We start from the raw sequence: 15,004 nt of genomic DNA, 5'->3' as shown, positions 1-15,004 counted from the left end.
ACCTATGGTATTTCCTATACAGTACAGTACTGAAAATACACTAATAGTAATCCTTTTTCGATGAACATATAAAATGCCACTCTCTTTTACAGTAAAAATCCTTACAAAATACATTTATGTTAATTAACACAGATTTAATAAATGGAGTAAAAGTGGTAGAGTTTATAAAGATCATTATCATCAATCCCTGAAAGCTTGTCAATATCTACAGAGGCATCTTATTATCCTCATCCACACTGTAATCAACATGCCTAGTCTTTGGATTTTTCCCTGAACTGTTATTTCCTTTAACAACTCCTAAACTGGATGGGGTTAAAAACACTAACTACAGAACGTGAAGGAAATGAGAGAAATGAAAAGAAAAAGGATATGCGGCATACTCAAACAGAAGTTATTGTCGTTATACGCCAGCATGTCTTAATACTGTACCAGAGAACGAAGTCTATTGATAGGAAAGAAAATGGGGAATTTTTATTTTTAGGGTAAACGTTGGTATTACACCAGGGTTTGAGAGAGAAGAATTATGAACATAGGTGAATATAGAAATAAAATGTGTATATATCTCCTGAACATTGACTTATAGGTACACATTACTGTAATACAGTAATGACAATGCCCTTTTTTATGATTGGTATCATTGAGTATACATTACCTTCACCTGCTTCAAAGTGACAGAATTATACTGTATTTCAAAACCTTTTCAAACCAATGTGTTAATTTTTTTACGTATATCCATATCTATTTACTAGTACATCTTTAATTTTTGGCATTATTCTCTTGACTTTCATCAAGCATCACTGACTATTTACACTAAGGTACTGTATATCATTTTGCCATAAGACATACTAAGGGGATGGCATGCCAGGTTAACTGCAACACACACTATGCCAGAAGCTGATATGACACCCTAAACTATCAGAGTACTGCATACATCCAAAGAAGACTAAGAAGCTCTTCATAACTAAAGGAACTAGAATATTTATTTCAAATACTATGAAGTGAATTATACCACTACTTTAAGGGGGCTGCAACCATATTCAAATGTATAGGAAAGCATCTTTTTTTTCGCTACCTAACAACTACAAAGTACTAACAACTAAAGTCACACCGTTGACAAGAATTGTCAAGATTACACAAATCAAATACCTGAAATCCTTTTATGTTAAGCACCACAAAAGTGATGTCCCCTTAAACACTACCATCACAATTTTTACTCTCAACATCATCCCATGCCTCAAGCATATGCTGAGGGAACGTCCCACGGGGTCCTGTTATAAGTGGTTGTCCCTCTTACCTTGAGGCTAACCTTGGAGAAAATACTGCCTTTCTTGGCTGCTTCCCGCGCTGTCTTGGTGAAGTCTCCAATGGTATGTTTTCCCATGAACTGGATGTCTTCAAAGGTTGACTTGCTGACCTATAACAGCAAAAGATGAACAAATTATAGGTTAACCTCATATTTCTACGATCCCAATGTTCATTTTAGAGCCATGTACAGTACAAAGGATATCACCATGAAATATAATTACTTTCATGTTTCACTTATCCTATACTGTATAAATAAACAAGGCCACCATAAAAAAAATAAATGCATAGGAAATACATTTTCATGAATATTCTTCACACTAAATAACTACTGCAAAAGGAAGACTCCAAAATCCTTATTCACCTGTTGTGCTTGCTTGCTAGCCTCAATAGCTTGCTTGCTTGCAACTGAAACAGATTTGCTTGCACCTTCTGCTGCTCTCTTTGCCTGTACTGTGAACTGTTGTGCAGAGACGAACCATTAATCTCAGCTAAGTATATTTCTCTTTTGAAGTGATAAATTCCTTCCAATATAAATAAATTTTAATTCATATAAGATCAGAAATATCTTAAATTGAAAAAATTAAATATACAAAGAAACTGAACCTTTGGCACTCATACAATACAGTACAGAATGGAATCATGAGGATATAAGAGTGACAATGACATGCAAACAGGCAGACATCATGCAAGCAGTAGCTGACAGGTAAAGGCCCAAATTTAAAGATTATTATTAGATGATGGGCAGTACCTGGTCAGCCAGACTGGAGAGAGATGGAGCCTCCTCCTGTCTGTCCTTCTGGGAATGTCCACTTGATTCCGGGTGAGACTGCAATAGGACACACAAGTCACAACACCAATGAGGTCGTACCTCCCACACTGAACGTAGCAGCTGATCTCACGACAGAAAACTAAGCGAAGGGCTCGTTTGATTTGACAGAGCAAGAAATCATAAAAAACAATCCTCCATTGACTTTATATCTTTCAAAATGAATGCCTAGATCAGCTTGCAGTTATGGGGGAAGAATACCTTTGAAGTAGAGTACAGAGAAGTTATGCAGAAGTCAAATAAGGAAGTGCTGCATCAAGAATTCTTGGCTATGAAAATATAGTTTACAGTAATACATGGAAAACAAAATGAGTACAACATTTCCTACCATACAACTTATACCTTACACCTGGAAAGAGAAGCACATAGAGTAAGTAATGAGAAGTCTTTAAGAAAAAGACATTTGTGATTGATTAAGGTTATGTAGCATACCCAAAGAGAATATGCCATGGTGTCCCTAAAATGCGTAGCATTAGTTTTTATTGTATAAAACTGCCATTAAACTTGTCACCAAGATATTCATATATCACGTAAAAATTATACATTGATTATATAACCTTTATATACAAACACCATTTAAACATTCATGATTGCAAAAATCAGACACTTACTACATCTAAATATATCTTTCCTCAAATCTAAGTAGACAAGGGTCTGCGATAGAATGATATCTAGCAAAATTATTTTATCTTAGGAAAATACTCAACTAATTCTGATACAGGAGGTCCACAACTTACAGACGTTCAATTTACGAACATTCGGAAAAACAAACAAATCCAACGGAAAATATAGACAAAATAAAGAAATACAGTACTGTAATAAAACAATATTGTATCATTTAATACAGTAATTAAAACAACATTTGTAATAACCTATTGTCTATTTCATATGAAACCCGACAATTTGCTAAATTTCGTAGCTGAAAATCATGGCCATGGGATTCAGGTTTAGGCCTACCCTTGGCAAAAATCTAACCAAACTTGACAAACAATTCCACTAACAAACGGCTTCTGGGCACCAATAAAGTTTGTACGTTGAGGACCTCCTGCGCTGTATCAGGGTAGCAATTTGTTATTGACATACCTACTGGGACCATGCACTAAATGCTATAAGTGGATTACATTTTGGTTTTTAATTCTCTGAAACATCAAATCTATCATCTATCCTCTCAATAATGAGCATTTGTCTTCATATCTATTGCTGCGAATTCACTGTAATGCAGTGGTTTGTTTACGCTGTCCTATGTCCTATGGAAATAATAATAGACCCTCTTTCACTATGCAATAACAATTTCTTATGAAAGTGTGTATTTAAAAGGGTAAAATTTAGTCTCTTAAAAGCTGTCGATTTTTATAACAGCAAATAAAGTCCAAAAATATTATTACAAAATTTGAATATTTTAAGATACTAAATTAAGCGTACTGTATTGCCCACTGTATTTGTGGAAGCTTGGTTCTAAATATTTTTAGCTTCCTACGGAAGTAAAGTAATCCCAAAATAAATAAAACGAACCAAACTTTTAGATATGTGACATTTGCCACACAAAAAAGCCAAGTTAGGAAGTCGAGTCAATAGACACCCTTCTTCACCTCGCACATGTTTTGGGAATCAAATAACATCTACAAGGATACAGCATTACTAAGAATACAGTATTGATGCTGACGGGAGTGAGGGTACATTTAAATATATGGATTAACTATGGCTTTAACTTTCATAAGGTTAACAAACTATGAGGAATCAGGTAGAATTGCTTAAGGAACTCAATCTACATGAGGTGGAAAATAAATCTATAGAACATTCATCAATGCAAGAACTCATGGAGGATTAAAGGGGAGCTAAATATAAGAGTTTTTAAAATAAAGAGAGACAGCAAAGCATAAGAGACTTATAAAAACTGCTGCTCAAATGTATTTTTTTTTTATTGAAAGTCCGCAAAGTAGTCAGCTGTGAATCGTAATGTTATTTGCTATTATAGTATCATTTAAGAGATGTAGGCTATGTGCTCAAGTTTGCTGGACCAATTCTTCAGAAAATAATTGAGCAACAGCAAAATCATCTCTAGAACATTCAGATCTATTTCCCACTATAAAACTACCATGGAGGAAAGACAACACCAATGTTCTGTTACCTTTATCAACATCAACACCCCAAACGTTGCTTTCACAATTACTGCCTAGTAAAATCATCTAGAAAATCATATTTAGTTAGCTCTAGTTAGAAGTTTACTACTGTTTATTTTAAGACCATTAATATTGATTTTTTTTTTTTGAAAGATTGTAATCAGCTATTTATTCAGTATATCTAAAAATGATAAATCCTTAGAAAGAATTATATTGGATATGCTAAACATTACAGATTTATGTACAGTACTATAGTCAATTTCTTTTAGCGATGCAGATTTGCACCGACTCGCAGCGGTGCCCTTTTAGCTCGGAAAAGTTTCCTGATCGCTGATTGGTTGGACGACATAATTCTAACCAATCAATGATCAGGAAACTTTTCCGAGCTAAAAGGGCACCGCTGCGAGTCGGTGCAAATCTGCATCGCTAAAAGAAATGGACTATAGGGCTATACACTTTGGGAGATAAGTTATCGAAGTACTGTACTGGACTTGAATAGTCCCTCGTAATAATACTTGTTCATGAGTTCAATTGAGCATTTATACACATCAGAGCAATAATGACGGTACATCATTTTACCAGAGTGGTGATAAAAAAGGTAACATTCATCTAATATTTCTTTTAAGATTTAATGAAGGGATTCCGACAAAGTAAGAACCTTTTGGGGGGGAGGTACTCTTTGGTCCCATGAACTTTCCCGTTAAGCTAGAACATGGATCCTAGTATACAAAATACATTTGAGTCCCTGTTCTAGCCAAATCGGAAAGACCGTGGGGACCCCACAGTTCCTAAGTCGAAAATGTGCTATTAAACAGGGGGGGGTTAATTAATCATTGGTGATTATACTATTGCTATACAGTACTGTACAGAAATTAACTGAGAGTCTAATACGTGTACAACTCATTTTTACAGTAAATTCCTCTGCAAAAAAAAGAGAACTTGAATGAAACTATCTTGAAAAAGGCTGATAGTATTACTACGAAGAACTTGCTTACACAAGACTTTGTACCTGTGAGTCTACATTTCAATGTAGCATTGTTCTTTAGTAGTTTTTGTAAAACAATTATGATTCTATAGAGGTAAAGGTTAATATCCATCCTAATAAACATTACAACTTGCATAAACTGTCACTACAGACTGTTTAAGTTTCTTAGGGAGGACTCGGCACAATCATACAATATTTGAGAAGAGATTGATAAAATCTCAAATGCACCTTACATTAGTATATAAAAGGAATCCAAAGCCTGCCTTTAACTGGAAAATATTAAGATAAGATATTTTAAGACAGAAAAAATATCAACAGCATCATGCTAATTTTCAATGCTAAAACCAAGGGCTGAATGGTCAGTGTTTTAAGAAGGAAAAAAACTTTAACTGTGCAGAATAGAACATTTGGTGAAATAATCTACAAGGTTCAATATGAGTATGGTGCACTGACATATATCAGACTATTACTTAAAGGTTATTTCTACTGGCATCAAGAACTAAATTTTCAAACCAATGGCTTGCTTGCAGTTCTGTGGCATCACAGGATGTACATTGACATCCTTCTTGAAATATTTTCATGCTGAATATAATTTTTTTTCATCTGTCAGTGCTAAAATATTCCACTTCATATGACAGACACACATACCTACACTGTTATACCTCTCAGTCTCTACCATAGAAGTGCTGCAGCTCGAGAATTAGAACTTGAACAGGAAAGAAAATATTTGATGCCATAAAATACACCTTCAATGTAGTCTTCAGACAATGAATAATGGTAACATGCATCACCACTACAACCACATAAAAACACTGACAACACTGGCGAACATCAGCAGGTAGTGAGGTACCTTATCCACCTGGTTAAGTAGTGACCCCTCCTCCCCACTGCTCTGCTTCACTACCTCAAGACGCTCCGTCACTTGACTACGAAACTGTTCCGTTAACTGTGAAACAAGTTCATTGTTTCTCAGTGCTTGGATCTGTGCTTTGATATGCTGTTTACAGGTTGTTAATGCATTCATGATGACATTAACTAAAGCAAATCTAAATTTCTTGGACAACCTAAGAACACACAAGTTACATAGAACGAAAAAGGAAAACTCGAGGCGCATGAGATGGGAAACAATATTTGGTGCTATTATAGTATGCTATCTACCGCCGATTTTGCTATCTACCACCCCTCTCTGACTATAGTATGATACCTACCATCAGTCCCTAAGAATACGGTCTACTTGCTAATCCGCCTCTAATGAGGAGGATCACTACCGACTTTATAACCTAACCTAACCTAACCTAACTTAACTCAACCCAACCTAACCTAACCTAACCTAACCCAACCTAACGTAACCTACAAACTGCTTATAATTATGCATCCATATTGTCCTTCCAATAAATATTATTAAACTATCATTAAAGTCCAATGCGGATAACATACTTGTGGTAAGTAATCTGCTTGATAATCCTCATCAAACAGGAGGATTAACATTGACGGTAGATAACATACTTTGTGGTAGATACCATACTATAGTAGAAATTCGATGGTAGATAGCATACTATAATAGCACCCAATATTTCCTTAGAACAATTTCTGTTGACAGCTAAATGTGCAACAAACATTATTTACGTGTAAGTTAATCTTAAAAGGGGGAATCGAGAGAATTCGTTTTCTTCAATAGCGATTCCTCATTCTGAATGAACTACAAATACTGATGCAAGCCACACAGGGATTTTTTCCATTGTGAGAACATACATGAAGCAAGAACACAAATAGTAATAATAAAGGTTTAGCATATCTCAAAGAGGATGCTAATTTTATTATACAATATTTAAGCTTGATTCGCAAGGACTAAACAGATTAACCAAAATTATTAATTGATCAAATTTGCATCAGTAAATAACCTTGTTCAAATAACATATACTGTATATCTTACCCATTTAAACTGTAACTATAAACAAATAACATATTACAAGTGATGCCAAAACCTAATACATAACCATTAATCAAAATTGTCCAAACACGTTAAATGATACACTACATGCATTAAGTCATCAACCAACACTGTTGTATTCTGTATTTCATCAGAAAATGTTTCAAAGCAAAGTTCAAACAACATAGTGTAAGATGAACATACATTGGGTGATTTATCAATACTTATTTTCACAGCTTTCACTTATAGAACAAAACACTTTTTTTATTAATACACTTATAGTGAGTATTGTACCTTCAAATTGCCCTAAAAGGTTAAGTGCATCAACAAGCTAACAGCAACTGCAATAGAATAAACATCACTGTGCATTGTGAAGAGCACGTTAAGGATTAAATTCATATTAATCATCTTACCTTATCCACTTGCGACAAGAAGGACCCCTCTTGAGACGACTGTCTTTCCTTTATCAGTTCCTTGGCGGAAGAAGTAAACTGATCCAGCAGGGAGTTCTGAGAACTCTGTCTCGTGGGTCCAGAACCAGAACTTCCCGATCCCAAACTAGATGCTCGAGCCAACATGCTACTAATGGAGTTTTGTTTCTGCGGTGTTGGGCTAGCCTGAAGCACACGAAGGAAAGTTGTAAGCTCAAACGTTTCATTGGAATTATGACAAAATCTCCACTGTATGAAGGAGATAGTCTTCATAATATCCAACTTACTTCAGCGCCACTACAGGCATTAAATATCAAGCGTACACATAAAAGAATTTTTCATGAGATATAGTAAAAAATCTCCCAAAGTCGTAAGATTAATGTACAAGCAAAAATACAAGATGCTTCTATTTCCATTTTAAAAGACAAAAGGGCAACTAAAGCTCCTATAGATGAGAATGCATTTTGTACAAAGAACCATTGTTGTACATAAATGCAGAATTATCCCTCATATTGAAATGCATGATGGTATGCATACTGTGCTAAAACTAATCGGCTTCCACTGGGGTTAACAAACTCACATTTCTCATGTCTCCTCTGAGTTAGAGAGCTGAATCATTCCTCAAACTGAAATGTATGATGGTATGCACACTGTACTAAAACTTATCGGCTTCCACTGCGGTTAACAAACTTTCTTTTCTCATGTCTCCTCTAAGTTGGAGAGCTAGTTTCTTCTATCTTTTTCCTAATGGATGAATATTTATTTTATTTAAACCAACAGTTTTGCATTTTACACCAAAAAACCTACCTTATATTGTACATACATACATATACCAAGGCACTTCCCCCAATTTTGGGGGGTAGCCGACATCAACAAATGAAACAAAAACAAAAAGGGGACCTCTACTCTCTACGTTCCTCCCAGCCTAACAAGGGACTTAACCGAGTTCAGCTGGTACTGCTAGGGTGCCACAGCCCACCCTCCCCCGTTATCCACCACAGATGAAGCTTCAAAATGCTGAATCCCCTACTGCTGCTACCATTGTAAATATAAACCTTTGCATTAGGTCACAACATCCTTTTCCAACCTCTCCAATAAAGTACGCATGAATAAAATCTAAACTTCACATTGCAGAGTCAGCAGGAAGAAATGTGGGTTTGGTACCCGACTCGAGGATGGGATCTTTCATGATTTGCTCTATACCAAAGGCAGTACAGATACTGTACTTTACAGCATGTACATAGTCTATCATTTCCAATGATAAGGCTATCAATATAAAAGCAAAGAATTTGTTATTTGTTAAACTGTTTTCGTATCTATTATTATTTTGGTTGGTGAATAAATATTCTTGCTGTTTTTTATTACAGTGTTTCAATATTGAAGCAATATTCAATACATTTTCATATACTGTATATCAAAATATTATAAAATTTGTTATACCTATAATAAACATTGCACTAAAGTATACTGAAGGTTCAAAGAGAAACATGGCAATAAGAGTTTAATCTTAACCCTTTTACCCACAATGCTATTTGGAACTTTCCAACCCTTAACCCCCAGACGTTTTTCTTTTTCAAGCATGTTTTGAAATATTTTTTTTCTAGATTGCGCTGACAGCCTTAATTTTTGTCATAGAGAAGTCAGGTTGGTCTCATTATTTTGGAAAATGCCTAAAGTTTCTCATAAAGTTACCAAAAATATGCAAAAAAAAATGCAAATACTGTAGCAGCTTTTTGCAACAACGTACCGGTACGTCCTTGGGGGTAAAGGGATGAGTTTTGTGAAACGTACCAGTACGACCATTGGGGGTAGAAGGGTTAATGTATTAATATTTACCTACAAAACAAATACGATGCATAAACTTGATTGCAGTATTAGAAAAGCTGAAAATTTGTTACTTGAGCTTACCTATTCCCTTTCAGCAAGGAATCCTTCTTAACATAAAAATTCCAAAAATGCAACAAACTATCAAAACAAACTTTAGTAAATTCTAATGGAGACAACATTAAATTCTTATCACTAGGCCAAATAGGCCACCTCAATGACTGGCCAGGCAATCTGATGTAAGATTCTTCTTCAACCAAGGGGTTAACTACTGCACTGTAATTGCTCAGTGGCTACTCTCCTCCTGGTAAGGGTAGAAGAGACTCTTTAGCTATGGTAAGCAGCTCTTCTAGGAGAAGGACACTCCAAAATCAAACCATTGTTCTCTAGTGCCATAGCCTCTGTACCATGGTCTTCCACTGTCTTGGGTTAGAGTTCTCTTGTTTGAGGGTACACTCGGGCACACTGTTCTATCTAGTTTCTCTTCCTCTTGTTTTGTTAAAGTTTTTATAGTTTATATGGGAAATATTTGTTTTGATGTTGCTACTATTTTTAAAATATTTTATTTTTCCTTATTTCCTTTCCTCACTGGGCTATTTTCCCTGTTGGGGCCCCTGGGCTTATAGCATCCTGCTTTTTCAACTAGGGTTGTAGCTTAGCATTTAATAATAATAATAATAATAATAATAATAATACTGTGCTGTCTCTGTGTCCCCATTTATGAAAATCTATTAAAAGAAACAAGATGGGACCTTGAAGTGGAAGTGGGGAAGGTTCTAAAAGTAATGAAATAGTGAAGAAAAGTTAAGGGGATGCACTGCAGTGTTGAGATTATAAAGGAAATAAGTGTTATTGAGCATACGTTGAAATTATTAGATAAGATGCCAAAGTAAAGGCTGAAAAATTCTGTCCGTTGAACTTCATGCAAGGGCTCAGAAATAAAAGCAGCATAATGAGGCAATTATGAGAAAAATACCATGCAAAGGTAACAGATTATACAAGTACTTGAATAGGGTCTACGAAGACAGGGGTACTATAAAGACTACTCAAGTTAGTGACGTTACTATATCATAACACTAGATATAGAGTGGAAACAGCGGCAGGAGTATCAGAAGAGTTTGAGATAAATGTTGGTATCCATCAAGGATCAGCGAGTTTACATAGGAGTGCGGGAAATGTGGTTGTTTTGCGAGATGCTTTATGTAGATGACCTAGCGTTAACCCTTTTACCCCCAGGGTATTTGGAAATTTCCAACCCTTAACCCCCATGGGGTTATTTTTTTCTCAGCACATTTTGCAGTATATTTTTTTTAAATTGCTCTAACAGCCTTAATTTTTGTCACAGAGAGGTCAGGTTGGTCGCATTCTCTTGGAAAATGCCTGAATTTTCTCAAAAAATTATCAAAAATATGAAAAAAATATTTTTTATAGCATTTCTTTGCAAGGACCTACCGGTACGTCCATGGGGGTAAAGGGATGAGTTTTGTGAAACGTACCAGTACGTCCTTTGGGGTAAAAGGGTTAACAAAAATATCTGAGGAAGAGGTGGTGGAAATATTTAATCTTAATATACTTAATGGTGAAAGAGTGGAATGGAGACGAGAGGACTGAAAATCATTGTTAATGAACAAAGCTAAAAGAAAGTTAGACAGCTATTTTTCCCTGTTGGAGACCTAGAGCTTAAAGCATCCTGCTTTTCAAACAAGGGTGGTAGTAGTAGTAAGGCACTTAACTACTCTATCTATACTAGTTTGTACAACAGAAATATGGCTACTGAAAATGAAATTAATAAAGATTTTGAGAAGATAAAACCTTAGAAAGCTCATACAGTATTGCATTATAAATGAGGAATTGGTGTAAAGATAAGGTTTCCATGCACTGGGAGAAAGGCTTAGAACTATAATATTAAGACAGTCTGGACATGCATTGAGAAGGGATGAGGAACAGTTTGGTCAGAAAAGCAGTTGACATGGAAGTGGTAGGATGAAGGTCTGTAAGAAGGCTCAGGAAATTATGGAAGAAGGAGACACAGGAGGATCTAATCTTGATAAGGGTTCAGGAAGCGCAGACTTCAAGACACATTTATGAAGCACTGTTAGCTACTGTCAATCCTTCCAATGACAAGACAGTATGGATATGAATATAAAACCTTATATTTTTTTTTTTTTTAACGGCTGCTTTTCCAGTCCCATACATCAGGGGAACCCCACTCTCTACAGGACCTCCACTGTCGTTATATCTTGTTCGTTCAGAGTATTCGACGTTTCATATCACGTATTGCTCATTTACTGTTGAATCATCACTGTCATATGTCTCATGGAATAAGAAAGTTTACAGTTTCCTCTTGAAAGCCTTAATGTTTTCAATCATTCGGATGTCTTGTGGGAGCTTATCATATACAGTAGTCTCGGGGCCACATATTTAAAGGTTCTGGAGCCTACAATAGACATATATCTAGGTTCCAATACTTTGAAACCATCTGCAACTATTCTCGTGTCGACATGATTTGTTGGCTGCGCAATGCCGTATGTAGCAATTTTGGACGACCGGGTTTGATAACTTGGTGGGTTATTGTACATATTTCAAATTCAATTATCGCTTTAATTGGCAGCCAGTGTAAATCAATTAGTGTAGGGGTAATCCTTTCTCTAGGTGGGACACCTTTTATCAGTCTTGCTCCTCTGTTTACTGTGTTTTGTAATTTCTGAAGTTGTACTTTTGGTAAATTGTAATAGATGGAGTTGCAGTACTCAATCCTGGTAATAACACAGTTTATCACACATTTCTTTATAAAGTTCTCATCCAGGTACTTTTTTATAAAAGCAATATTTCTTAGATGATAACCAGCAGTTTTTATTACATTATTCATTTGGGCACTGAGACACAGGTTACAGTCAAGAAATACACCTAGATCACGAACTTTACTAGATATCGGCACAGTCATTATTCATGTTCATTTGAATATCACCCAAGCTTCTCATGCTGTTTCTCTTACCAACCACCATTAACTCAAGTTTTGTTCTCATTTAATTTTTGTTGTTTAAATGTCATCCATTCTCTAACACTATCAAGGATTCAGTTTAGAGTTTCAGTAGTGTCATCTATATCATTTATGGAAAAGTAAAATTGTGTGTCATCTACAAATAGTTTGAACTTCACACCATACCTTTGTAGTAGTTTCAATAGACCAATAGTATAGATGCAGAATAAGATTGGGCCAAGTACACTCCCCTGGGGCACCTCTCTGTTTAAAGGTTCATATGATGAATAAGAGTTTCCAATTTGCACACAGTAATTTCTACCAACCAAGTAGTCTTTTAGGTATTCAAAGGCTTGATCTTCAACGCTGATGCACCGTAGATCATTTAGTAGCAGTTCATGCACAACAGTATCAACAGTCGCACTGAGATCGAGTAATATTAAAATATCACCTTTATTTTCATCCATCATTTCCAGCATATTGCCTAAATAGTTTACTTAATGCTTGAATTTATATGCACATATAATAATTAAATAAAAAACATATTTGAATGTGAATAAAGGTTCCATATAAGGGATTTTGATGAAGGAAAAATCTATTTCTGGGGAAAGACCTGTGACGCCCGGTGAATAGGTCCTTCTTTACACTTTTCTGATATAAATCTTCCAAATATACCAGAGAAAGATAAAAGCATGGAATGCAGAGGTTATTATTATTATTATTATTATTATTATTATTATTATTATTATTATTATTATTATTATTGTGGGTGTCGTGTATACATCAGGGGCGTGTGAAAACCACTATTCACAGGCTGTCTTCCATTTAGATAACTCCTTCATCAAAGGGAAGGGCCGTAACAGAGACCCTAGAAACCACACTTGGACCACGCCACCGACACCTAACACGAACGCCCTCTAGGATAGCCTTCTGTTTTGGACTTGCTCGCGTAGTTGTGTTGTTTGTGTTCTCGGTGTTTTTTCCCGTGTTTGGCGTTAATTCATCATGACTGACGCTGCTACTTCACCTTTACCAATGTTAAGTACCATAGTTTGTTTTGACAGCTTTTTTCAGTACCGGGCATTTGTTCTCTTTCCAGTAATGTGGATTTTAATTTTGGGAGCGGCTTGGCCTTCCTCAGTATTATTTGATATGACGTGTAAATAATCTCACTTTGGAGCTATACAATCTATTTCCCTGCCTTCATTGACAGCAAAAAACAGCTGAGCAAAGTTAAGTGCAAGTTCTCTGTCAGGGGACAAATGGTGAGAAATTTGGATAGAGTTAAGTAACCGAGTTAAAATAAGGTAAGGAAACCAACACTGAAGAGTAAAAAGAAGAGGATTTTCGAAAATGGTTTGACCCCTAACGATGCACACATTTTACAAATTATTATAAACCCTATTTCAGAATAACTCCTGGCCATTGTACCATATTATGAGTCCCTAATACAAAGTTTCATCACACTTATTAATCACAGTGTCCAAATTTAAAGTCTCAAAAGCCACCAAACAGTTATTTCTTCAAACCACAAAAAGAAAAAGAAATTGCTCCTGTCAAAATCTCCCTAGCGTTTCTTATTGCCAATCTGAACTTATTACAGTCTTTAATATTCATTTATAGTTATTATTCTTTTCTCTTGCTTTTTAATTGTCAAATCACCATATTTGCTTTTTGCTTTTTTATAGCTCAGTATAAAATGGAATCTTGTTTCAGCCTGATATAATCAGCACCCTTTCTACCCATGAGTAAAAACAATCGCAATTTCAGTTATAATATTTATACCGACCTGCAATTTACATTGATAATACAGGTACAGTATACCTCGCCCTACGTTGGTAATTGCTTCCAGGAGAGGCAACTTAAAAGCGTAATACGATTTAATTTGAATTTACAACCAGCTAATTCATTTTTAAATATTCTAACACCCACTGCCACAGTTAACACAGAACATAGCTGTGCATGTGAAGAAGCGAATAGTAGGTTAACCCTTTTACCCCCAGGCTATTTGGAACTTTCCAACCCTTTATCCCAAGGGGTTGTTTTTTTTTTTCAAACACATTTTGCAATATAATTTATTTAAATTGCTCTAACAGCCTTAATTTTCGTCATAGAGAGGTCAGGTTGGTCTCATTCTCTTGGAAAATGCCTGAAGTTTCTGGAAAAATTATCAAAAATATGCAAAAAAAAAAAAAATAAATAGCAGGTTTTTGCAAGGACGTACCGGTACGTCCATGGGGGTAAAGGGATGGGTTTTGTGAAACGTACCAGTACGTCCTTTGGGGGTAAAAGGGTTAAGGAACAGCCAGGGGATGCAGCTAACCAAAGGCTGCTCTACATTCATTCTTACAGACTTTACAGGTTCTACAAAACTGAGTGCTGTCCCTCAGAAGGAGATGGCGATGAATACAAAAGTTATTCTTTAACCTTTTTTCAAGTAATCCTACCATCTTTGGAGAGCAATATGACTTTTTTTCAAGAGCTCCTCATTATTACCAATGGGTAAAAGGACTTCTGAGTGTAGAGGGAGTGAAGTCACTGGTGGTGGTCAAGACCACAAAGGTGGTACTGTAACTAGGTTGGGCTTCAACCATGTTATACAC

At 35.7% G+C, this 15,004-nt stretch overlaps 1 protein-coding gene across 3 annotated transcripts in view; it reads right to left on the bottom strand.

Moving 5' to 3' along the window:
- Positions 1-1,219: 1,219 nt before the first annotated feature.
- LOC137637345 (MAP kinase-activating death domain protein-like) overlaps positions 1,220-15,004 on the bottom strand; it is a 62,505-nt gene continuing 48,720 nt past the window's right edge. For all 3 annotated transcript variants that reach the window (XM_068369579.1, XM_068369575.1, XM_068369576.1), the window contains 5 exons: positions 7,580-7,783; positions 6,087-6,182; positions 2,054-2,131; positions 1,667-1,762; positions 1,220-1,414 (listed from right to left, as the gene is read on the bottom strand). In XM_068369579.1, the coding sequence (XP_068225680.1) occupies positions 1,235-1,414; positions 1,667-1,762; positions 2,054-2,131; positions 6,087-6,182; positions 7,580-7,783 (654 nt within the window). In that variant the 3' untranslated portion in view covers positions 1,220-1,234. The remainder of the gene's footprint in view (positions 1,415-1,666; positions 1,763-2,053; positions 2,132-6,086; positions 6,183-7,579; positions 7,784-15,004) is intronic.

Source organism: Palaemon carinicauda, unplaced genomic scaffold, assembly GCF_036898095.1.
Source record: "Palaemon carinicauda isolate YSFRI2023 unplaced genomic scaffold, ASM3689809v2 scaffold671, whole genome shotgun sequence".
Lineage (NCBI taxonomy): Eukaryota > Metazoa > Arthropoda > Malacostraca > Decapoda > Palaemonidae > Palaemon > Palaemon carinicauda.
The sequence above is the reverse complement of the archived record's forward strand: the minus strand, read 5'-3'. Positions and strand labels throughout refer to the sequence as shown.